The 26,989-nt window shown below is 34.4% G+C and overlaps 1 protein-coding gene across 1 annotated transcript in view; it reads right to left on the bottom strand.

Moving 5' to 3' along the window:
• Nucleotides 1-15,851, bottom strand: part of VSTM2A (V-set and transmembrane domain containing 2A) — a 35,383-nt gene extending 19,532 nt beyond the window's left edge. The window contains 6 exon segments of the mRNA XM_036737929.1: nucleotides 7,004-7,027; nucleotides 7,030-7,339; nucleotides 12,108-12,158; nucleotides 13,320-13,451; nucleotides 13,453-13,486; nucleotides 15,395-15,851. Coding sequence (XP_036593824.1) covers nucleotides 7,004-7,027; nucleotides 7,030-7,339; nucleotides 12,108-12,158; nucleotides 13,320-13,451; nucleotides 13,453-13,486; nucleotides 15,395-15,474 — 631 coding nt within the window. The 5' untranslated portion in view covers nucleotides 15,475-15,851.
• Nucleotides 15,852-26,989: the final 11,138 nt, after the last annotated feature.

Raw genomic sequence — 26,989 nt, 5'->3', positions numbered from 1 at the left:
TCAATTAACCTTGTTTGCATCGGTTCCTCATCTGTAAAATGATCTGGAATAGAAAATGTCACACCACTCCAGTATCTTTGTCAAAAGTACCCAAAATGAGGTCATGGATAGTCAGCCATGCCTGAAAAATGACCGAACAACAACATACTTACATACTTATTCTTTCCCCTTCTAATTTGACAAGCCAATGTTGGCATATTACTTCTCCCTATCTCTACGCCTTCTCCAATCTAGCTATCACAAAGCTGCCAGATCAATCATCAATATCTACAAATTTGACCATGTTACCACCTGCTCAAAACTATCCACTATCTCTCCATATCCTATAAAATAATTTTAAATCCCTTGTAGGCAGTTAGGTGGCACAACAGAGTGCTGTACTTGGAGTTGAAAGACCTGAGTTCAAATCTTGCCTTAGGTGTTTACCCCGATATGAATCAATGGACAAATCACTTGACTTCTCTTGGCTTCAGTTGACAAAAAGGGAGGTTAGTCTTGATGGTGTATCTAAGTTGCTTTCTGGCTCCAAATCTTTCTATCTATCTATCTATCTATCTATCTATCTATCTATCTATCTATCTGTTTGTCTGTCTATCTATCTATCTATCTATCTATCTATCTATCTATCTATCTGTCTGTCTGTCTACCTATCTATTCCTCTCCAATACCATTCCCACCTATAAACTCTGTATTTCGGTCAAACTGGATTAATTATTGTCCCAAAATCACTGACTTTTAGATTTCAATGGATTTTACTAGCCAATAGTCCCCACTCCCTGTACCTAAACAAGAATGCCCTACCCAATATGAAAGATAAATTATCATCTAGGTTTTATTTGAAGATTTCTAAGGAGGAGAAATCAACTATGTCCTGAAGCAGCCCATTCAATATTTCTAAGGTTCTCATTTTTAGAAGGTTTTGCCTGACATCAAAGCAAAACTTGTACTTCTTTGTATTTTTCATGTGCCCTTAAACATATATTTTTCTTTCCTATCATTGTGTCCTTAGATACACAGGCCATTATGCCTGGAATTACCAATCAATATAATAATTTCTGCCCCCTGATATCACTACGCTTGGCTAGGAAGCCAAGCTTAGATATGACTTTTTTCAATGAAGGCTTCCCTGATATTTTCACTGCACAGCAAAAAACTAAATTTCCTTCATCAGAATTCACACAGCCCCTTAAAAATTCTCTTTTGTACATATAATGCTTCATTTCTTATTAGTTATTGTAGATTCTACTACCCTTCATGTTTAACACAATGCCATGAAAGTGGTATTCAATAGATTTAAAAAAAAACAAGTTCAAACCACACACACACACACACTTTTTTATTATGCCATAAAATCATTTCTGGCATCTATGATAGACACTGTAAAACTGCCAAAGCCCTTTGTAGCAGAGTTAGAACGGTGAGCTCCTGGCTGTTGGCCACAACATCAGCAGCTGTCACCCATCCCCAGAGCTATATTGTTTGTGGTCACAAACATCACAGACTGAAAAATAACTATAGCCTTAACCCCAGCCAGCTGTCTCTCAGATGTTTATCATTCTTCACAAAGGTTACCAGGTCAGAGGGATGAGTGGATCAGCATAAATCACTCCTCATAATTAGAGAAAACAACTAACCACAAAATGACAGAACCATAGAACCTCAGAGTTAGAACAGACCTCCAAAACAATCTAATACAGTCTGCCCAAGAATCTCGTTAATAATTTCCTAGTGAAAACTCATCTAACCTTTGCTTGAAGATCATTGAGGAAAAACCCAATACTTTCCCTTATCTTCATCTTTTGCAGCTCTATTACCAAATTGTCCCCCTCCCTACAGACACACACACACACACACACACACACACACACACACACACACACACACACACAGAGGAATCAGTTAAAATCTGATTCACTGAAGCTTCTGTCCATTTCTGCTAGTTCTGCTACTTAAGGGTAAGAAGAACAAGGATAATTCTGTTCATACAACCTTTTACATGTACAAAAACAACTATCACATCCCCTTAAAATCTTCTCCGTTCAGTTTAATTTTACCAAATTCCTTAAAGAGAACACGTGGTATATTCACCTCTTTCAGCTATCCTCTATTTTCCAACTTTTAATTACCCTCCTAAAATATGACACCCATAACTTAATACAATACTCAAATATAATCTGAAAGGTCATAACATACAATATGATATTATCAAAATCATAATTATAGACTTTTCATCTCTCTTAATACAGCTAAATTTTGCATTCATTTTTTGAATACTATGTCGTCACATTCTGGACTCACAATCATGTTGAAGCCCACTAAAACCTCAGAACTTCTGTTTCCTCCAAATAACCTATTTTCTTGCCTGCTACATGATCAAATATTGCTAAAATTATTTTTTGACTCAAATGCATGATTTCCCATGAATTTTCAATAAATTCTACTTCAGTGGGTTTAGACAGTCATTCTACCCAGTTGAATTGTTTTTATATTCAGATTCTGTCATCCAACATGTTACCCAGTTTTGAAAAGTTAATAAGCATTCCATGTTGAGTCAGAGAACATGAGCCCACACTACATCTCTAACACTTACAACCAATGTATACTTGGGAAAGCCAACTAACTTTCAGTTTTGTCTCAAGAATGAGGGGAATGGACTCCATAAATTCTGAGGTCATTTCTAATTTATAAATAATCTTACTATTCTAAGATCCATCTACATCTTTGTCCAATTAATTGATGAATAAATTTAACCAACACAAGAATTAGGACAGATCCTCATTTCACTGGAGACTTTCCTCCAAACTAGAATTATACTATTTTTGGAGTCCTAGTCACTAAAGGTAATCAAGCAATGGTTGCATAACCATGTTGGAAGGTTATAGAGACATATTTCATTAGGTACAGGGGGAATTACATGGACTTGGAGGTCTCTTCTGTCATTTTGTGTTATTGACCTAGTTTTATTGACAATTTGATGAAGCAGTTATGAACTTGTCTACAGTAATGTTCTGTAGCCATCAGTTTTTGTCTTTCCACAAAGATTATATACAATACTTTCCAATGCTTTGCAGAAATCTTTGTAAAACTCATCTTTGACTTTTAACTGATCTACCATTCTAATCAAGTTTTCTACCCATCCCAAAAAAAAAGGAAATGAGGTTAGTTTTAATTATTTTTTGTTGATGAAGTCATGGTAGCTTGTGTAATCACTTCTTTTTGTAGATGCTTCTTGACTGTTTCTCCAGAACATTTCAGAATTTGCCATGAATCTGTCAAAATCACTGGTCTATAATTTGCAGATTCATCACTGTTCTCTATTTTTTGAAACTTAGAACAAAATGTGTTCTTCAGTGGTCCTGTGGCAGTGCTCCCATTTTTCACAGGTTCTCAAAAATAAATAACATTGGCTCAGCAATCACACATTCCAAGTCTTTCAGTACCTTGGGAAACTGTTTGCCTGACCTTGGTGACTTGACTGATTGAGGGCATCTAAGTGCACTTTTACAATCTATCTATCATCTATCTATCTATCTATCTATCTATCTATCTATTCATTCATTTCTTTTAATTTGCCTCCCTGTTATCATTCTTTTTCTGTCCTGTCCTTTCCAATCCAAAGACTGTTCTCCTTTCTAGAGAAGATAAAATCAAAATAACCTTTAATTATTCTGTCCTGTCTCTCTTTTTTGCTACTTATGTTCACATCTACCCTTAGTAGCCCTACAATGAGACTCTTCTTTTTTTTCCCAAGATAATATGAAAAATGCTTGATTTTAAATGTGCATGCCCTACTGACCAAGTGTAGTCAAATCATAATTCATTTGCTTGCCATGTGATTTGAGCAACTAACTCACATATCCATGCTAAGCCTCAAGTTTTCAATCTGTAAAATGAACATAATAATACCTTCCTTGCCAGCTTCATAGGGGTTACTGTGAATATTGAATATAATAATGGATTTAACAAGTCATACTTGAAAGGCCCCTGCCACTGGAACTAGAAGATTTAGCAATTTTTGCAGTGGGACCTCAGATAAAGTTTTCCATATATATATATATATATAAATTTTTCCTTAGACTATTTAAAATCTCTAAAGGTAGCTTTAATAAGCTATTTCATTTTTCAGGTTAATTTTTAAAAGTCATATTTTAAATATTATTGTCACAATTCTTTCAAGGTATAGAAAGGAGCAACTATCCTGTTTCTTTGTTTTATTAGAGAAGCCAAATCTTTCCAATCTGGAAAACATCCAAACCTGGGAACTTTGACCTATGACCTCTACATAAAAATGACATTGCCGTACACATTATCTGATATATTGTGTACTGAAAATAAAAGATAGAAGATTTTATTATATACTCAATATTAACAAATTTGAGTTCTTAATTCCAAACTACCTAAGGTGGAGATAAATACTTGACTTATGCCAAGCAAGCAATGTGTTAGTGAGGTAATATAAAGTTAGACAAAGTATCAGTCTTCCCAACTCTTTTCTTTCCCTTCAGGAAGTTTCATATATTGAAGTAGAAGTTCACGATATTGGTTCTTCCTGAAATGCTGGAAAAGAAACTAATGCATGTGTATTGAAATAAGACAGCATTTGTTAGCATGGTCACTTTGAAAATTAAATGATCTTTTAAATGAAGTGAAATAGTACCTTGATTTCTCTCTCAACTTTCATAACAAAAAAACTTGTTTTCACACACTTGTCATGGTAGAGCTTCCATTAAACTACAAAAAGAACAACAACATTTTGGAAACTGCTGTTGAAAAAGATGTCAGTTTTTCCTTTTGTCTTCTTAAGGAATCTCTTCACTGAAGATATGCGTATGCATATAGTCTCTTATTGTTAATTTTGTAATATATGGATAGCGTAATGTAGGTTTTTTAGAAATTATTATTTATCATCTATCCTGAGTATTTAATTTTCAACTCAAAATATGTAGAAATTTCTATTTTATTGCAGAGAAAGAAAAAGAATAATACTGTATAAATATGCATGAATGTAAAATTATATTTGGAAATCATTTTCGACAAGACTAGCTGATCTAATCTGATTTTATTTCATAGATTTAATTTATAAAATGTTACTTTAATACCCAAGCATGTGCATGTATGTTTATATGTGTATGAATGCGTATATGTGTGTTGTGTGTATAGAAGCTGATATCATTCTTCTGACTTAGTACTGCCTAATTTTTATATTTTGATATTCATTTCCCCTAAAAACATGCTGTATCTTTAAAGGAAGGTTAGAGGACATTAGTATATCTCCTTTGATGACAGAAAAGTCCATTGTCCCAAAAGATAAAGTGTGAGTTACATAATGTTGGCAAGCAGTAAAACTAGATATTCTGGCAATAATACTCCTATCATTTACTCATGTAGCATAAGAGAAGATGCATAGGCAAAGTTAAGCCATGTTGATACTCAGTGAATGAACTGAGTCACCAAATTTCTAGCATGTTCATTGCAGCTGTGTTCTTGGCTAATAACATTTTTATGATCAAAATAATAATGTATGATCTTCACTTACTTTAGGATGTCCAAAATAATAGATCATTCCTCATAAGCTAATCCATATTTTTTAAGATCTATAATGATTATAGCAACGAAGAGGTGAGGTCATTGTGTCTTTGAGGTAATAGACATTAAACAATGAAGACAGGGAATTAAAAAGCAGGTGTTGTGTCATCATGGGATAAAGGCCTTCCTGTCTTCCCAAAGGCTATGCCAGTGGAATTTAAGCCTTGATGGGTGTTACTAAACTTTGAAGTCTTTGAATATGGGTATGATGATAATATATTTTTTTTTTCATCTAGACTGTTTAAAAAGGCTCATTCATTAGAATATTGGCAACTGATTGATTATTTTTCTCAGCCAAAGCTAATCCACAAAAGCTGTCAACAGAAGGTAGATGACATCAACTGCATCAATAGAGTGGTACCACATTCATGGATTATGGATCCTTAATTTATTTTTTTTTATTTCAAAAGAAATTTTCTGAAAATATCCAATCTTTAGGTGTAATAGCTGCAAAGTGTATTTCTATGTCAAAGTTTATTTCCATGTCAATGTTGATAGGAATCATGGTTAGGTAATTTTGCCTATCAAAATGTATGAAGACAAAGGCCAATAAGAAAGAATTCTATCATTTTGTCTTCTCTGAAGAGGTTCCAAAGTTGGCTTACGGATATTTTAATAGTGAAGGAGATGTACTAAAGTGTTGATCATCATGGGGAAAAATTCATCACTGTCATCATGCCAAGGCTAACACCTCAATGAGTTTTCATTGACTGAAGTGATAGAACAAAAGTATGCTATTCAGGGAAGCTTTAACTTGCACAATGGATTTAAGAAAATATTCAATTATAATTCCAAATTAATATTCAATAACCATTCTTGGTAACATTTTTTCTTTTCTTTTTCTCTGTCTTTTTATACTTTCTTCCCTTTCACACATCTTCATTTCCTTCCATTATTATATCCTCCTCCTGCACATGCAGAGAAATGTCCATTTGACAATCAAAAGCTCTCAGAGGAAGAGCATTGTATAGATGTAAATGGCACCAAAACATACATGATATATACATATATATATATTTTTTTTCTTTTTAATTGATGTGAACTTTTAAATAAGAATAGACTTTTTTAAATGGGGTAATTTTTTATAAAATAAATGAACATGCATTTACAGTATCACCCAAACTCCATCATTTATTGTTTTGAAAACATGTAGAAATACAGAAAAAGAGTCCATTTTTATTCACCCTTAAAATGAAACAATGTCAGTGACTACTGTGGCTAATTTATATCTCCTGTAAAGCCCCTCCTGATGCCTAGGGCATGTATCTCATTATTTGTTCAAATTAAACTATTGTTCCCTAAAACATTGACACCAATCTGTCCATACTTTCCTCAGCTGATAATTATGTCTGGTTTATCCTCAGGTTGAGAGTTTTTCATTGGTAAAATGAAAGGCTCAAAATACTTTTTATCATACCTGATTGTGGACTTTGTTTGGGGATTTGGCTGCAGCTTGAGGACTGGAGGTGGAGCGCATTCTCTGATTAGCAGAATTATGGATGCTACTGGGAACAGCTGCAGAGATATTCTTTCGAGGTTTCATGTCTTGTAACCACATGGGAGAGGCTTCAAAGGCCTGCATTCTCCGAGAGTGGCTGTTTGCATTGACTTTAAGGTAGGCTTGGGCCTTGTATTCTTGAAGATCTCCATAGTTGGCATCTGTCACTCGGCATTCATATAAGCCTTCATCCTTTTTCCTTACTTTGGAAATCTGAAGCTTGTGGGAGATGTCATTCCCTTGTACTTTTACTGTCTGTAAAATTTTCAGAAGGAAAAATATATATACATATATTGTTGTATAAAACTCTGTCCAAAGGTTTTTTGTTGACTATACATGCTTATATGTAAAATAGAAAATTTTTTAATGGATTGGGGACATGGGATCAGAGAATTTTAATTTTCAAGTAGAATTAAAATAATAAAAAATAGATTTTCTTTTTTATCTCCTCAATGAATTCGACAAATATTTGTCAAAAGCCTACATGTTGTAATGTACTTGATAGCTAAGAATTATATGTCAGTATTAGAAGCGCATAAGGTTCATATATTTCAGATTTGAGCTACCTATCTCCAGGTTGTTAGCCAAGTTCTCTCCATTTCCAAAATTAGAGTATCTTGTCATATTATTATGTAATTGTGTGAGTAACTCTATGATGGTTAGTTCTAGGAAGATCATTATGAGTTCAAAGAAGTATCAGTCTGTGCTGAGTTCAAAGATTGTTCCAGTAGGTAATGCAAATTAAAATACATCTTGCTGGTCCAAAAGAGGAAGTGGGTAAGAGATAATGGAAGGATATAAACAACTATAATTCTGATAAAATTGAAGAGAAAAATCAAAATGCAAGTACTACCAAAGTTCTTATGATATATAATACAATGAATACCTATCCTTTAAATATCACTTAAATGTTTGCAAATCATTTTTCATAATATTTCTTTGAACCTCACAGAATTCTGTGAAGCAAGTATTATTACAATCTACTTTAATATATATAGGACTGAGGCTGACAGAGCTTGTAAGTGACATGTCCAGGGTCACACAGCTAGTACGTCTTTGGAGTATGACTTAAAATCAGGTTGTCCTATCTCCAAGTCCATCACACCTTATACTATGCCACGTAGGTGCCCCATACATATAAGTTACGTACTCTTTTAATATAGTCTTTCCTTTTGGGAAAAATTAATTGAGCTTAATTCAAATCAAATATGATGTACATAATAGTATGCAATGATGAGAATTAGTGGTTTTATAAGCTTGACTGGAGCCAATCGAGTGATTCTAAGATTGGCTTCCACATATTTTCAAGTCCTACTTTTGACACAAATTGGCCATGTAACCCTGGGCAAGTCATTTAATTGCTCACTGCCTCAGGCAATTTGCTGAAAATATAATGTACAGAAAAAAGTACTGATCTGCATTTGTAGAGAATATTTTCTCAATAGGAGTTCCTCTTCATACCAACAAAATTACAGTTATGGGCCATACATGTGTGTGCATGTTTTTGTGAATACATCTATGTGTATATGGCTGTATATACATATTTCTATCACAGGATTTGAGTAAACTAAAGCTCATTAAGCTTAAATATATGTGTGATACATATGTATGTGTATGTGAGTATATATGTATATGTATATGTCTATATTTGATGGATAGAGGCCCAGATTTCTATCCAGGAAGATCTGGGTTCAAATGATGCTTGATATTTACTAATTAGTTCTTGAGATTATAAAAAACTACAGATTTGGATGGAATTCCCACACTAGGTAGTTCTCCAAAAAGTTGAAATTATAAGTCAAGACCTTTGTAAATGAACATCTCTGTACTGTTATTTGCAAATAATAACCATAATTCCTAATAATTCAGGGCTTTGGGGGCTTTAAAGTTGTTGAACATATACCCCATTTGATCCCTACAACTTAACAATAAGGTAGCCAAGTAACTATTATTATAGTAGTTTTCCGCAAAGGAAACAAAAGTTCAAAATGCTTAACTGATTTTTCTGATATCATACCATCAGTTGGTAGCAGAATTGGCTCTAAGATAGAAGTATTCTGGAGATAGAAGTATTCTGGTGTTATCTAGTGATCTCTATTAAAGTATGTGAATCTTGTTTTTCATAAGTTATTATCAATGGATATAGGGCAGTGATATCTAGGTAGCAGAAACCTTACAACAGCTCTGCAAGGTGAGTACTACAGGTTTTATACATCTCATTTGACAGAGGATGAAACAGAGACTCATGAAAGGGAAGTGACTTATCTGTCCATAGTCATAAATTAGTGTCCGAGGATTAATTTGAACTCATTTCCTTACAACCAATTCCAAAAACTTTGTCCATTATAATATAACATCTATATGTGGAAGAGTGACAAGGTTTATCTGACATATTTTATGAGTCACTCAGTTTGAAGTACAGCTATAGGAAAAAAGTCATGATGGTTGCACACACTTGCTGCATATATAACTTGAATTATTATTTACATGTCACTAATAATTGTTATATCTAATAGTACTAAAATGTCTGATGGATTTGGGAAGATAAACTGAAGCTTCTAGTTTCACATAATCTTCTATACGGCAAGCTGTTCTTAATGGTTTAGATAGCTTATACTGATCACAAAATTTTATTTACTTTATCAATTCCCTTACCACATACATATACAACCCCTCGTTAAGTCTTTCAGATCTGCTTAAATGGTATCTCTGACATCTGACCATTTCTTTCCACTAACATGGCCACGAGCCTCCTTCAAATGTTCAGTAGTTGTCTCATCGTTTATTCTCCTCATTGGTCAGCATGTTTTTTCTCTACTTTCTCCAATCCATCCTTCACAGAGATTTCAAACTAACTTTCCTAAGATATTATCTTACCACAACATTTCTATGATGAAAAACTACAATTGTTCGTTTTTGTCTCCAGTATATTTTTTTTTCTTCCAGCCTTTAAAGTCTTTCATAATCTGGTTCCATTTTCCTTTTCAGAGATATAAGGTAATCCAACTTCATACACTCTATCTTACAATCCCATCAAAGTGGCCGACTTCCTAAGATAAGAATTATTTTAGGTGCCTGGAATATATTCTCTCCTCACTTTTTTTTCTCTTAAAAATGTTTGCTTCTTCTAAGCCTTTGTTTAGGTGTCATGTCATACTAAACGATTTTCCTGATTTTCTAGTTCCTAATGTTCCTCCTTTTTTGCAAATATTAATGGATAAACTTATCTTGTTTTTTTTTCTCTCAGGAAAATGTAAGCTGCTCGATGGCAAGGATTCAGTGTGTTTATGAATGGGTAGGGTGCCTTAGTATCACCAGCACCTAGGCATAGTGCCTTGTGCAAAGAATTTAATAAAATGTATGTTAAGTATTTTTAAATTGAAGAAATTCAATGGGTTTGTTTTATTTTTAATAATATAGATGTGTCTTGAATGTGATATGATGCACTTTATTATTATATTATATTTTTAATGAAATTTTTAAGAGAAGCATCCTTCTAATATATAGGCTCCATTTTTGGATACCCTAATAAAGAATTCAGCACATGCATTTAATGACTATGCCCATCCATATATAGGAAATATTCAGTTCTTATTTTTGGAGAATAGGTAACTATGTCAGCATAAAGTACCCTTTCACTTAGATTGGGGTGGGAAACCTGTGGCCTTTTTGATTCAGTCAAAGTTTCCCACCTGCAGTCTCGAGACCACATGCTGCTCTCTAGTTCCTCAAATACAGCCCTTTGACTGAATGCAAAGGGCTGTATTTGAGGACCCAGAGGGCCACATGTGGCCTCAAGGCCACAGATTCCCCATCCCTGACTTAGAGTCTCACAGCAGGGTCATCAACATTTTATATAAAATGCTCTATCTACAACAGAAAATAATGCTTAGAGACATCTTGACCTTTTCTGTGTGAAATTTTCTGTATAAAAAGTTATATGAACATTAGAAAAATAGTAACATAAGTGCAAATTAGTTAAATTTCAAATTAAACTAATGTTATTACTCCCAAATTATTGCATGGTCATGCCCTTGGAAGATATATTTCTGTATCTGTATCTATCTATCTATCTATCTATCTATCTATCTATCTATCTATATCTTTGTGTTGTTGTTTTTCCAAAGCAATATGTTAACCAAAATTCAAGGAATGTAAACACCTATATATCTTCAAATTACAATCTTCATCAGTTTTTAAAATCTCGAATAAAGAGGCTCCTATTTCAACATAATTGCGTGAAGCTTAAAAATTGATGTTATTTTCAGTAAAATATATACTTCCTAAGGCACTGTTGGACATCCATTTTTGTATTCCCCAACTCAGAGGACACTGCTGTTCATATACTGGGTGCTTAATACATGTTGATATTCTACAATTAGAATTAATTTTGTCAAAGTTTTATCATATTATCAATGGCATTTAAGGTTAATTCCTGCCATCAAAATATTAAAATCTCACTGAGGTATTCTTTACTACTTTAGTATTTTTTTCACCTTTATTTTTAACTTATTAGGAAAGGAAGTTATTTATGTTCATTCATAGTTTAAAATGACAAACAGAAGCTGCTATTCAGACTGTGATCAGGAATACGAAAAAGGGAAATTGCTGTCCTAACTTTCTTTTATTTCTGGATGAGTTTGTGATGGAACTACTTCATAACCTATAAATAAAAAGTTATTATTTTATTATTTACACATTAATTATTATTTGAATTTTTTCTTGTGAGGATCAGACGAGATGCTGTAATGAAAGTGGAAAGAAAAAACTGCTTGCAGGTTGTTGTTGTTGTTTTTTCCTAATTCATTGTCTAATTCCCATACACCCCCACTTTCATTCAAAAACCTTTTTTTAAAATTTAAAAAAATAAAATAATATAAGAACTTCATAATTAAATATTCATAAGTAGGTCACAGATTTTATTAGCTTGATGTTAATAAATGACAAGGTTAAAGTAATATGATGTACGCGGCGGGGGGGGGTAGTTTTGTCTTTCATATCTAACGTTCTTGAATATACTTACACTGATTTTTGTTCCATCGTTGTCTAGGTCTCTTTCTGGTAAGAGCTCCACCTGTTGGAGAAAAATCACATTGCTTCAAAAAAGCGTGACTGAGCTCTGTGCTTTACAATGTCCCTGGAAAAGCTGACGGCAGCCAGAAGCTCACTCGCATGCTAAGTGTGCCACCTATAGGCAGAACACCATTTTTCCCCTTTTGGGAAATTAGGATTTCTGCTTTGCCGATCAAGTTATTTTATTCATTTATTTTACAACATTTACCTTTTTTTTTCTTTTCCCTTACACAAAAACCACACGAACCCACTTACAAGACAGACAGCTTTTAAAACCTCAGGTTTGTTTGTTTATTTGTTTGTTTGTATTCTGTTGAAGAAGTGATGACGTGGTTCACAGTGGTATCCGGGAAGGAGGCCCACTATCTATTTATTTAGGCTCTAGGCTAAAAAGCTTTAGCTCTGGAGAAGGCAGGGGACAACCAGGTCTTACACAGTTCTTCCTCTTAATTTTTGATTCGAGTGCTGGCCTTTTTAAATTCAGTTTATATCTCATAGGTAAGAGAGAAAAAAAGAGAAAAGGTCTGTGACAGAGAGGGAGTGGAGGTGTCTGCACATGAATATTATTTTGTTAATCCTGGATGTTCTACTGAGCTGATATTAGGGCAATTCTTTCCAGTAGACGATGACTGTGATAAACACTCTCTCTCTCTCTCTGTCTCTCTCTCTCTCTCATCCTCTCTCTCTCTCGGTCCTCTCTCGCATCTCTCTCTCTCTCTCATCATTTACTTTATCCTGTTTCAGTAATCAGAGGCAAAAGGGGAGAAAGGGAAGAGTCATTTTTCTTCTAGTCCCTAAAAGGGGTGGCATGACATATATAAAGAGCAATGTAAAATTTAAATCATCAGATTAGTGCAAGACCTAATTCAGTTATCATTACACTCTGGTGAATTGCCATTATCTCCCTTTAATCGAAGACAGATTCTTAAATCTAATTGTGACCTAGGAAGGAATCCTATTGAATAGTGGTCTTGCAATACTAGGTATTCCTCAATGTGCATATTGTTTGTGGCTTATGCTACAACAACGCTCTGAAAAAAGACAAGCATACAATTGCTTCAAGACACCCCTAGAGCTTCAGACCTTGCTTTCTGTGGCTGGTTGCTTGTAGGAGATGGGGGTGGGGTGAAGAGGGAAAGCCTGTGGCTGGCTTGGGATATACCTGAGTGCCTGTCACCTCTGCTCCAGTCTCCTGGTCCTCAGCTGCCCGCAAAAACCACCACTGGATCTCCAAGTAAACTGAGGCAGATCCACTCTGGAAAGCACATGACATTTCAACGTTCTGCCCCTCAGTTTGCTGTAACATTTCGAGGAAACTCGGTAAATTTGCTGGAAAAAAAGACATGTGATTTGAATTGTGTATTTCTTTTATTTTCTTCCTTCCTTCACATTCTTCTCACTCACCTTCTTTAAAAAATGACCTTTATCATCTTTGCCTTTCTCTTGCTTTCTCTCTCAGTTCCCTTCTGACTTCTATCCCATTTTCTATAACATGCTTATATCACTTTCTTCTCCTTATGACCAAATAATGGGAAAGCTAACTAGCTTACCAATCACTCCCTTGGGCTGCCCAAGTTGCTTATAATTAAATTCAAGGATCCTTTCAGTGGAATGCAGTATTTCTCAAAACTCATGAGGGATTCAGTGCATAGCAATTTAGAAAATCAGCCCAGTTGATGCATTATTACATTTCGGAGGTGAAAGCATAGCCTGTGAATCATTCAGCACCGTTCTGCTAACTGGAGTAGATACTATGCATCTTTAGTGTTTTAAAGAAAGGCTATCATTATGTATCAAGATGCACATTTCAGTCACATCAAAAGAGGTCTTGTTATTTTCCCTCCCTTACATTGCTTTGCAGGCATCTGTTGTTCCTTTTAGTAAACCAAGTTGCACTGGTTCTGACAAGACTGGTAGATACCTTCCTCTCCAAATTAACCTTCATCCTTGTCTCCAGCCTTTTATTTGCCAATATTGTAGTATCTAAGGCACAGCTCAGAACACAATTGCTGGTGTTTCTGAGTGTGGTGATTTTGTTGCCATTTCTTTCTCTTTATTTTATTTTTCACCAGTCACCAAGAAGATTTTAACGCCTGCCTTCTTCTTGGCTCCCTTCTTCCCGGTACTCTCTTGTAATCTTAACACCTGACATTTAGGAAAGTCACAAGAACATTTCCTTTAGCCTAGAGGCAGACTTTAACAGTGGAATAGTAGTAGTAACTTAGTTGCAAATAGAATGCATCAATAGTTGTTTTTCCCAAACCAAGGAGAATTTATGAAAGGTAGTTACTTCTTAACAATGCTTTTCATCCTACTCCTAAAGGTCATCTTCATAAGATTTGTGTGTATGTGAGGCAGGGAGCAGGAGGGCCAGAACAAGATTGTACAGTTATAGAGGAAGGTTGCATGATCCTCTCTGGGCTCACTTTTTAAATGATGGCACCATTACAGGTTATTTTTAATCAATTTACTATCCTCCTCCCCCGCAAAAAAAAAGACTTCTAATGATTTCAGACTATTACATTAAAACTGAAGCAACATATCTAAATATCTCCTCGTTAATAAATGAGTTTTCTCTCAGTCAAAAAGGCAGTCTTAGCGTAGTACTTAGATTTGCAGAGGCGATGCAGTAATCAACCCAGCAGTGGCTTGTGATCTGTCCACGGTGCTGAAATGATCACTGCAGCCCTCAAAGTTCCAAACAACTGGCTTTTTTTCTTCTGCAGAGCAAGGGCTACTTGTAATGCAAGTAGCACCTTTTATTGGATCTTCAAAGAATTGGTCTTTTGTCAGATACACACACAAATAGGAGAGGTAAAAGAACTTCACATAATAATGGCAAAATTAAGGAAACAAGCCGAAAGAACATCAAAATGCATTCTGGCTTAACTGTTCTCCTACAACTAGTGCTTTAGTGATCCCATTGCTGTGTTGGTGCATGTTTGCAATGATTTTGTACTCATGAGCGATACTCAGTGCATGTACACAGATAACATATCAGCACAATTTTTCTTATGCTTTCTGATAACACATCCTGGCCAGGAAACCTGGCTTTCTTTAGAATCCAGTAGGTCTTCGATTCAACTTAAAATAATAAGCCTCCAAATAAAACGCTATCTACACTTCTCAAACCCATGGAATGCTTGTTGGGGAACTCTGACTACATTTGATCATTCAGTGAATTTCAGACTCACTTTCTATGTAGGGAGCACTCGCGCGCACACAGCCAACATCGACTTACCTTGAGAAGAAAGTCCTTGCTGTATATATAAAACAGAAAAGAAAATGAATCCAACATAAGCCAAAAAGATCCCCATTATTCCAAAGCCGAAAAGAAAAGTCACATCAGGGTAACCGACACCAAAATGCCCTGGAAGAAAATCCGTGCGAATCTATAAAATGCTCTGCGTTGTTTCCCTGGATGCGACACTGAAAGCATTCTGCTCCTCCTCAGCGGGTGGATTGTCTTTGGGGAAAGGGTATTGAGATGCACGAAAGATAAAATGGGCTAGCTTGAACGTTGTGAAGCTATAAGTCCAGAATCCAGAGTAGAAACGGTGAAAGTGGATCTCTGCTCCTTCGTTGCCTGTTTTCAGATACCTGGTAGCTCGTCCAACGTCAGCCTGCTGCTCAGGACTGCGTGATCACTGCTCTCCCTAAACACTGAACCAGCCTGAGAAGTGGGGAGTGGGCAAAAGGGGAGGGCTGGAGGACTCCGCTGTGCTTGCATTGCTTCAACTTTTCCCTCTAATGGCTATGATGATGCCTTTAACTCTGTACCTGCCAGATAGATCTTCGTCTTGCTGTGAACTTGCACTGGAGAATTGACAAGGAAGGCGATTTTGGTGCATTGTAAACCCAATCCTCCTAAAGGGCAGGAGGGTTTCTTTCCCATTCTACCTTTCCTTTTGCCTTCCTTCTTTTCTTTTTTTTTTCCTTTTCTTTTTTTTCACATTGATATATTCCCTCCCGGCTTCGGATCTTTTTATTCAGTGACTGAGAGGGTAATGCAGATTTTCATTAGGGGTATGTTAAAAATGGGGGGGTAGGTCTTAATGGGTTGGAAGACTGAAAGGATCTGAGAAGGGAAATTAGGAGAATTGATAAAAATGGGGAATATATATGGAGGATTTGGGTTATATGTTCAAGGTAATGATTTGGAGTGGTGTAAATAGTTATATAAGAGATCAAGTTGCTTAGCTAGTTGCTAAATATTTTGACTAAGAACATTCACAAGTTATGACTCTATTAATTTATTGCTGGTCATTGTCCACCAAAGAGAAACTGAATCTATAAATAGATATAGTTGATAAAAGAATATGGGGGAAAAGAAAAAAGCAAGGTGTAATGTCATACATTATTCTTAGAGTTAAAACTAAATTCTTCCATTGAAATATCGTGATTTTACAAACACTACCCTCAACAAATACACAAGGGAGAGGCATTAAGATTGAGGAAGGTGGAGGATCCTTCAAGATATTTCTTAAGTCTTCACAATAAAGTAGTTATTTAATATTCCCTGGAATCATGAAGACAAACTATACTATTGTGGAAAACACACTAACCTTGAAGCTTTTGGGTTGGAGGAAATAAAATAAATTGGTCATCTGTGCTAGAGGAGGCAGGTGATTAACTCTTAAATATATGCTGTTTCTTACTGAGAATTTAAACAATAGAACATGTCATCTTAAGGAAAGATGCCATGTGTTTTCACAAGAAGGCCAGACATGAAAGCCAATTAATTTACATATTTCCCCCAATGATGATTTTTCCATTCAACCTGGTTGATAAATATTTTATATCTGTTATTGTATCCACAAAGTTATATAACAAATCTGAACTGATATTTGCAACCCTGAATTAATCTTCACAGTTCTCTTTTATGAAGTCAATGCAGTATATGCATTCTCATTTCACAGATACATAAATTGGAGCAGAGAAAGTAGGTCCATGCCTGCACCAGCTGGACAAAATAGCCATTAAACATATACTGTGCTTCTCAAGACTATTTATTGATTGCTGTTGTGTTTCTTTCCACTGGCAGCTAAAAATAGTACAAGATTATGAAACTTGGGTAGGGTATATTCCACAAAAATACTGTGCTCATTTTTTCTCTGTAAACTTAGAATATGTGACTTGCAGAAAATCATGGGGGGAATTCATGTTAGGATGAGAGTTCAGGAGCTGCTCAGCATTCATAACACTAGATCTTCCCATTTTCTTTGATTCAGTCATCTCAGTTAAACCTTATGAAATTTAGATCATTCAAAGGAAAAGAGCTGTATTCTTGCCAAAACCTACTTTGATGGTTAGAAGGATAATATGCTCATATTGGCAGAGGTATTTCAACCAATCCCATCAGCTTCTGATGTAAAACTTATAATTTTGTCTATTGCAGTGGGTGCTAAGATAGTTTGGAGTCATGTTTTCATGAAAACATCATTATTTTATTCAAATTTGCATTGCTTAAGACTTCGCTTTTATGTATCAAATTTTTTTTAAAAAATGGGAACAAAAGTAACATTTTCAAAATTTCACCAGACCTCTGTAATCTTCATATGAGAACTTAACAAAAAAGACTGCTTATATGAAAAAGTCAATGACTTGAACTGTTCTAAATATAGCTTGAAAAATTTATATAGGGGTAAACTATCTACTACTAGGTTATATATATTCAATATTTCTCATTCTTTATATTAGTTATAAGAATAATGCAAATATCTTGAGTTAATGATTAGAACTGGAATTTATTTCCTTTCATAAGGAGGAGTTTTCAATTAAAAATAAATAAATAAATAAAGGCTCACATTTAGCAAAGTGACAAGATGGAGTAGTTTTTTTTTTAATGTTCCAAAATCTCTATTGTCTTTGAAGACATCTTACTATTATTTAAACTAAAGAATGAAGAAAAATAAGGGATATGAAAAGGGAGAAAATTTTCACAAAAGTTTGAATATATCAGATAAGTCATAAGATTACTTAAAAATATCATCTATAAGATCTGACTAGGGATGATGAAACAAAAACATGTTTAACTTTTCTCACAATGATATCTAGCTGTACATGGTGCCACACATCTCTAATCTTTGTTATTGGCATAGTTGAGGCTGATGGATCTCTTGAGCTGAAGAGTTCTCTGTTACTATGGGAATAAACCAATCAGATGTCTGCTTTACATCTACCACCAATATTGTGAGCAGGTGGCCACTAGGCTACCAAGTGAGGCCAAACCAGTCCTAGTCAGAAAGAGAAAAGTTTAAAGCTCCTGTGCTAATCAGTACTGGGATTTGGTCAATGAGTGAATGCTGCACTACCAAGTCAGAGTGAGTTAGAGAAACACAGTCTAAAAAATTATCAAATATAATTTATATTTTGGCATTTCACAACCTAGGTAGATATTTTCTCTTAAAAATTTCTTATGATTATTTCAGGTCCTTTAAGTTGTGGCAATTAAGTGCATTTATATTACCTTATAAATACTGCATTGCTCCTTTGTAAGCTAAAGTAATATTTTGTGTTCAAAAATTGAAATGCTAAGAAAATGAAAAAATGAGCATATTCTAGATTATCCTTGAATTAAAAAAGGAATTAATAAAGTGATATGATTGACTAGTGAAAGTGAACATCATAAGTCATCTGACTGTCTTTGTAATACTTCAAGCAAACTGAAAGCAGTGACTTTGTATACAGCCTTTAGAAATGGGAACTACATCTTGAAAATAGAAGGTATTCAATTCTTCTTAGTTCAATTGAACTGCACTATTATTTTATTGTTCCTGTATATCTGGGGTCAATATTGATTAGAGTCAATGTGGTACAGTACACAAATCACAAGAATGACAGGAGAGACCTGAGTTTGAGTGCTAATATGGTCAATAGTTGCTCACCTATGGAAAAAAAGCATTTCACTACTCCATGCCTGTTTTAATTCTGTAAAGTGGGAGTGATCATGTTTGCAATTCTGAACTCCTGGTTTTGTGGTAGGTGAGAACATTTGGTAAACAAACTGCTATATAATTGGGTGTTTTATTTTTTTTTCATCTCCCTCCACTTATAATCCATGTTTTTATCTCTTCTTCATAAAATCCATTATACTGGAAATACCACGTAATTTTTTCTCCTAGAATCTGAATTGGGCAACTATGAGAAAAATAGTATGGCCATTAAAATAGAATAGATGAATTGAAAAATTCAACAAATACAAGTAGATAGCCCCAAAAGGAGAAAGAACGTTAAAAGAAAACCAGTAATAGTCCTAATCCCATCTTTCCTGATATCTACAGATGCTTTCTAGTGATAACTCATTTAGAAAGTTTTCAGCTTGGATATTTGATTATCCAGACTTGTTCAATCTTCACTTCTAAGTGTAGAATCTTGATTTAATGTCTGTCATCCTTCATTTTAGAGAAGAAAATCAACTAGAGATGGATAATAATGATTGCATAGAGTTATATAGTTTCCCAAAATTCTGTGGGACTTTTGCTATTAGGTAAACCAAAAATCATGGTGATTATCTACTTATTTTTCACTGTTTAATTTATTTATCATCATATACCTTGAAGGCCATATTTCTCTGATTTCAATATAAATCCCAATAACCATCATTCTTTTTCATATTTCCCACCATGCCAATCTAAGCTGTTAGATTACACATCTGCGAAGGATCCATAATTCATCAAGCTCTTTCACATTCACACTGCTGTCTACATCTTCACTGTCTCCACTACACTATTTTTTTTATTTTTATCTCTTATCTTTGACACAATAGCCTACTGAGTCATTATGCTCAAATTCATTACTTCTCTGCTTACTTCATTCTGTACCCAATTGATTTTGGAGCATTTCAAACATCATCCACAGTACAATCAACCATTAGCTCTTCCAAATACATCTTCCATAATGCATCACCACTTTTAATTCATAAAATATCATTTTAAATCATGTTTTACATAATGACCCAAAAGGATCTTCAAGAAGATTTTGGAGGGAAACAAGACAGTTTCATACTACGTATTTGACCCATGATCTCATTAGCCTTGGATTAATTTGGAGAAAAAAAAATATAGATCTTGAGAAGTTGCAAAATCCATAGGAAAAATTCTCTTTTGAACAATAATAATAATCTCCTAGTTAGTTTCCCTGACTCCAGTCTTCCTATCCAATTCACCCTACACAGATTTGTAGCATTTTCACAGATGTCAAAATAATAATCTTGCTAAGGTATGGGAATTGCCATGTCACTACACTATTAAAAAAAAAGTAATAGCTCCCTATTGCTTCGGGGAGAAATACACACATTCTTTCTAGTATTTTAGACCCTCCATAATATGTCTACAACCTACTTTTCAAACTTTATGCTACATTATTCTCCTTTATACACTCTACATTCCAGCTAAACAGTATTAGAAAATTAATTGGAGATATAGATAGATGGATTTATAGTTAGATAGATAGAACAGAAATTTATAGAAAATTAATGGGAGATATAGATAGATCTATAGATACTGATCTGTCTATATCTCCAATTAATTTTTCATTTGTATATTAATGGGAGATATACATTGATTGATAGATTGATAGCAGTTTATCTAAATCTCCCATTAATTTTCCACTAATAGGTCATATATAGCTATACTATACAGTTTTATTTACATATTGTGTATATATATATATATATGAATATATGTGTGAATACACACACATACACATTTAATTTATTGCAAAAATATACTGGGAAATATCCTGGAACCATTATGTAAACTCTGATTTAAAAGTAATATTTTAAAAATCAAGAGTGAGAAGGTATTGTATCAGATGGATTTGGAAGAGCTGACATCTCATTTTACTAAGGATAAAGTCAGTAATGCTTAGAAATCAAAAGAGTAGGGGATAAAATAAGAAGACATTCCAGATTTAAACCTGGAAAGTTTAAGGGTTAATTAAAGGATAATTAAGGTTTAATTCAAACTACTTCATTTTACTGATCAAGAGACTGAGGTCCAGAGAATTAAAGTGACTTATCATGCAAGGTTACACAGATTTTAAGTGAATATTAATGTTTACTAAATAGTGACAGGAGACACACATATACACGTATGTATGCGTTTTAAGCTTTGCAAAGCTCTTTACATATAATATCTCATTTGATCAGTTATGAGCTGGTCCTCAAAAATATTATACATTCTATTTTTATGTACTTTAAAAGTCATCCCCCATGCTTTAAATATACTTCTTCACATGTGTATATATTTATTCTCTTCTTCCTTCAAAGGTCAGTTCAGGAGATACCTCTTTTCTGTATATTTATGAAATACATAGAGATACTAATCTTTCTTTTTAAACCACCATATACTTTATATTTGGAGGACCACAGGATTTCAGGTTTGGAGGTACAAATAAGCTGAATTGAATTCAATTTGAAGAATATGTTGAGGACACTAATTTTCTAGTCTTCTTCTTTGACTCAATGTTTGCAAAAACTATGATAGCAGAGCATAGACACTTAGAGGTCCTGGAATACTCTGAAGCATTCAATCACTGGCCAACCCATAAGCTCCAGGTGTGACATTTGAGAAGCAGCTTCAATAAATTTAGAAATATTGATGTATATTCTATAAAATGAAGCAATTGGATTAAATGATCATTTGCAAAGTGTTGCTCTCCAGGTATTTTTTTTTTGCTAAGTCAATTCATGGTGAATGAAGCATTGTGGGGATAACAAATTTCTTTAATTTAGAGTATTCACACATTCTTGGGATCATGGATTTTTAAAAATATCATAATAAGTATTTGATTCTAAGTGAAACATTTTCTATTTGTAGAACTAAGCTATCTTTTTTCCCCTTTTCCTCTACTCCTAAATACATTTTTATTGGGTAAAAATATTAGACTACATCCCCTTCAAGGACCTGAATGCATATTCTGTATATAAATATGTATATAATGTATACTCTCATGATAATGTAGTTATCTGGTATAGTTTGCATTTCCAAGATAGCCAATTAAATCAGTTCATCCTAAGGTGAGCTGTCTAAGTGGAACTATGGAATGAATTCTATATGTTGAGATCCTCCTCTTGCTATTGGTTTAAAGATATAGTCGTCAGAGACACATGAACTAATGTGTTGCAGAAGATCATAGGAAGTATGTGTGCTTGTGTGTGTGTGTTAACTGTTGTCAAGTATGTGCAGATTTGTCATGTGGAGGAGAAAATTAGACATATCCTTTTTGGCCTCAGAGGGTAGAAGCATGAGTAATAAATGGAGACTACAAAAAGGCCAAATTGGGTTTAAAGTCAAGAAATGCATGAAACAAAAACAACAAAAACAAAAATTACAAACAAGGACAAGAATAAGAACAATAACGACGACTTCCTTAACAGAAACTTCCAAAAGTGCCCTGGGCTGCCTTGAAAGATGGTGATTCTCCTTTCCTTAGAATTTCCTTAATTATGAAATGAAGATAATAATAAAATCTACCTTCAAGTTATTGTGAGGATCAAATGACAAGATATTTGTTTAAAACAAAATGATTAGCATAGTTCATGGCACATAGTAGGCACTCTTTAAACGTTTATTTTCTTCTCTTCACTATATAAATTTGACTATATGACCAGAAAGTTCGCTGGAACTCTCAAATTCAGTGATTCTGCCTAATTCATGATAAAAGCTTTATAGATAGAGAATCTATCCTGATATTTTAGATCCTTAGTAAATATTTGGATGTAGGGCAGCTAGGTGGCCCAAAGGACAGAGTGCCTGGCCTGGAGTCAGGAAAACTCATCTCCCTGAGTTCAAATCTGGCCTCAAATACTTACTATCTGCGTGACCCTAGACAAGCCACATAACTTTGTTTGCCTTAACTTCTCATCTGTAAAATGAGCTGGATAAACAAATTGCAAACTACTCTTGTATCTTTGTCTGGAAAAAACCCCAAAAGGGGACAAGAAGAGTCAGACATGGTTCAAATGATGCAACAACCAAAAAACCATATGAACCTATGACAGCTAGTTAAATTACTAAAAATTCTAACTTCATACCAACACTAAAATAAAAGCTATAGATCTGATTCTCCATTTCCTCAGAATCTTCTGTGACATGCCTCTTGAAATAAATCAAGATAAAGCTTAAGATATTTGCATTTAAAGGTATTCTCTATAAAACTTTGCTTTTAAGATTAATTATAAATATAAAACTGGATTTCAATAAATTCTGGGCAGGTCATCAAGACTTCATCAAGTCTTCTCTGGTGCTTTTATAGGATAAATGTCTTCACAGACTGATCTTTCTCAAAAGTCTGAAATCCTAATGATTTTATTCACATATCCTTCCATGTATGAATATTAGAAAGAAAAAAAATGTTCTCTCTGTATAAAAGGTAAGACTCTGTCTAGTTCTAGAACTCTACTTGATAGGCAGCAACGAGGTTACAGAAATATTATACATCCAGAAATTCTCTGAGTTCCAAAATTGGAGGTGGAGGGGAATGGTAGGAAAGACTGGGGTATTTAAATCTGTTTCAGGGTTGGTGACATTATTTACTAATTTTGAGATATGTTTTCTTGTTTGGAAAAATATAGGTTTGATTAGACTTGAATAACTATCTTCTCTATTTTTATGCAATAGATAATTATTTTGTGAAAGTAGAAATAGAAAATAAGCAGATAGTCTTCAACAGTCTGTAATTTTCAAGCATACCCATAATTCCATGCCTACATTTACAATTTGAATAAAAGTAAACAGAAAATAAGTATTAACAGTTTACTTTAATCCTATCTAAAGCTTTTCCAAAAGATACAAAGCAATTTACAAACAAATGATTAATCTTGCCTGTTTCACAACATTTGAGTAATTACAAAAATGGAAAAGTCATTCTCAGAACCAGGCAAGGGGTAGAAAGAGATATGGATTTAGAATCGGACGACCTGGATTCAAATCCTCTCTACTTCTTTGTCATCTTGAGAAAGTTGCATAATTTCCCAGAACCTCAGTTTCTTCAGCTGTAAAATGAGTCACTGGACTAGATATTGCTATATATTCTTCCACTTCTGGTATTCCATAGGATATGCTAAAATTATTCCATATTCCCTAGGCATAATATAAATCAGATAAACATATATATCAAACTGAGAATGAGGAATTAATATTTTTTGTTTCTTTTGTGATTGTTCAAATTTAGGTTTCAAGACAATATGTGGGGAAATCCTGAGGGTCTTTATAGGCAAGATGAAATGGTGATGAGTTATGGGATGAACTTTATTTATATTCCTCCATATGACTCAGACCAACTTATTTCCTCTGTGCACTTGTACTATGTTCTTTAAAATAAAAAATGGAGAGGAGCCTGTCTTAAGGTACAGATTACCTAACTTTATGGCTATCTGAGGAATGCATAACAATTTCCAAAACTCCAAAAATCACAAGACATATATAATTTTCACCCAGAATTTGCTTTATTTCTGTTCCTCCTTCCCACTCCCCATCACTGAATTACTCCATAGCTCTTACTATTGAGAATTCCAAAGGCTTTACTACCAGAAGTGGGTGGATACAAAGAGTTTCATTTTGACAACCATTTACAAAGTCAGAACCTGTATTACAGCCTAGATTTCATAACACTTGCTAATACCGAAAATACTCATATACTACTTACTCTGTTTTAAGGCAATTACTGTACATGAAAGAAATCAGTATCAAAAATACCAGACACCTATTTCCTACTGTCATACATCTTTTAGTTTTCCTATCTCATTTCAATCTGCTTGTATTTCACTGCACTTTTCCATCATAACCATAACTAAGTTTGTTGATATATCCAAGAAGTTCCTAAGCACATATCAGGGTCTGCTGCAGCTTTTCAGCAATAATTAGGTAAGATTCAGGAAGGAAATAGACAGAGATGCCAACAAATTCTAACCCAAAGTGTTACCTTGGAGGAAAAAATGTTTAAGTCAAGTCTGTTGCCCATATTTTATACCAAAAATAAACTTTGGGAATCAAAACAATTGACTATTAATTAAAAATACTTTACTTTTATAACACCTTATGGTAAGAAAGCACTTTCTTACATACCAAAACGTTGCATCCTCATAATTAGACTGTGAATTAAATATCAGAAGTATTATTTTTAAAATTTTACATAAGAGGAAAACAAAGCTTGCTTCACTCAGTGACTTGCCTAATGTAACATTGTTAGTAAAACTCAAGGGGACAGCTAGGTGATGCAGTGAGTAGAACACCAGCCCTGGAGCCAGGAGGACCTGAGTTCAAATTTGACCTCAGACACTTGACACACTTATCAGCTGTGTGACCTTGGGCAAGTCACCTATCCCCAAGTGACCTGCCTTCCCCCTTCAAAAATAAAACAAAACTCAAGGACTAAAATTTAAGTATTCTGCCTCAAAAGTTCAAGGCAAATACTGACCCTTTATTTTGCCTGCTATTACAATATTCAACAGCATGTATCCAAATTAACCATGACCTAGAGTAGAATTATGGGTGAATTCCAGTCAAATGCTATTATACACATTGTTAGGTTAATATGCCCAGTGCAGGAGGAACCAGTTGCAATATAGTTGAAAAAAAATCTGCTTTATACAATCCTCTGTAGGGGTGGAAACAAAGAAGAATAGGAGCACAACCAGGATCTTCCTGGGACAATTTGAGAAGATCTGAAGAAAGTCCCAGGACAAGTTTCTTTTCCCCCACTAAGAGGAATAAACACCTCCAGGCAAGGTTCCATTTTAACAACAAGAGGCAAGCCACTTAAACAACTAGCAGGAAGCCATAGGGTGTATTGATTTGAGAGACTGCTTCAGCTCCAGGAACTCTTCAGCCTGGAATAGTACCAGGAAGATTGAGGGAACCTCTGCTGATGAGGAACTCCAGACACAGCTGTGCAAAAGTGGACATTTGATAAACACTCAGAATTTCAAGACTTTGTTAAAAAAATCTGAACTTAGTGGAAGATTCAACATACAAGAACCAAGAGAAACATAAGGTACATAAAAAAGACTGACTATAAGGAATTCATAAGGACAGACTGTTTATCTTTTATATATTGTGAAATGTAAATGTAAGATTATTATTAATAATTGATGAGGTCAAAAGAAAGGGGGGTGAAAAAATAAAAATAAAATACTCTGTAGAAATGAAAATCAAGGAAATGAATAGAAATAATTATTAGCAAAAAAATTGTGATGCGATCTTTTTTTTTTAAATTGTTATTTATTTATTTAATATTTTTAGTTTTCAGCAATGATTTCCACAAGAGTTTGAATTACAAATTTTCTCCCCATTTCTACCCACCCAACCCACTCCAAGTTGGCATATATTCTGATTACCCCATTCCCATCAGCTGTCCCTTCTGGCACCCCACTGCCCTCCATCCCCTTTTCCTTTACTTTCTTGTACAGCAAGATAGATTTCTATGCCCCATTGCCTGTATATCTTATTTCCTAGTTGCATGCAAAAGAAACTTTTTTTGGAACATCTGCTTTTCAAACTTTGAGTTCCAAATTTTTTCCCCTCTTCCCTCCCCATCCACCCTCCCTAAGAAGGCAAGCAATTCAATATAGGCCACATGTGTATCATTATGCAAAACCCTTCCACAATACTCATGTTGTGAAAGTCTAACTATATTTTGCTCCTTCCTATCCTATTCCCCTTTACTCAATTTTCTCTCTTTACCCTGCCCCTTTTTGAAAATGCTTGCTTTTGATTACCTCTTCACCCATCTGCCCTCCCTTCTATCACCCCCCCCCTTTTTCATCTTCTTCCTCCTTCCTTCCTGTGGAGTAAGATACCCAATTGAGTGTGTTTGTTATTCCCTCCT

This window comes from Trichosurus vulpecula, chromosome 9 (assembly GCF_011100635.1).
Source record: "Trichosurus vulpecula isolate mTriVul1 chromosome 9, mTriVul1.pri, whole genome shotgun sequence".
NCBI lineage: Eukaryota > Metazoa > Chordata > Mammalia > Diprotodontia > Phalangeridae > Trichosurus > Trichosurus vulpecula.
This window is presented reverse-complemented; position numbering and strand designations above follow the sequence as displayed.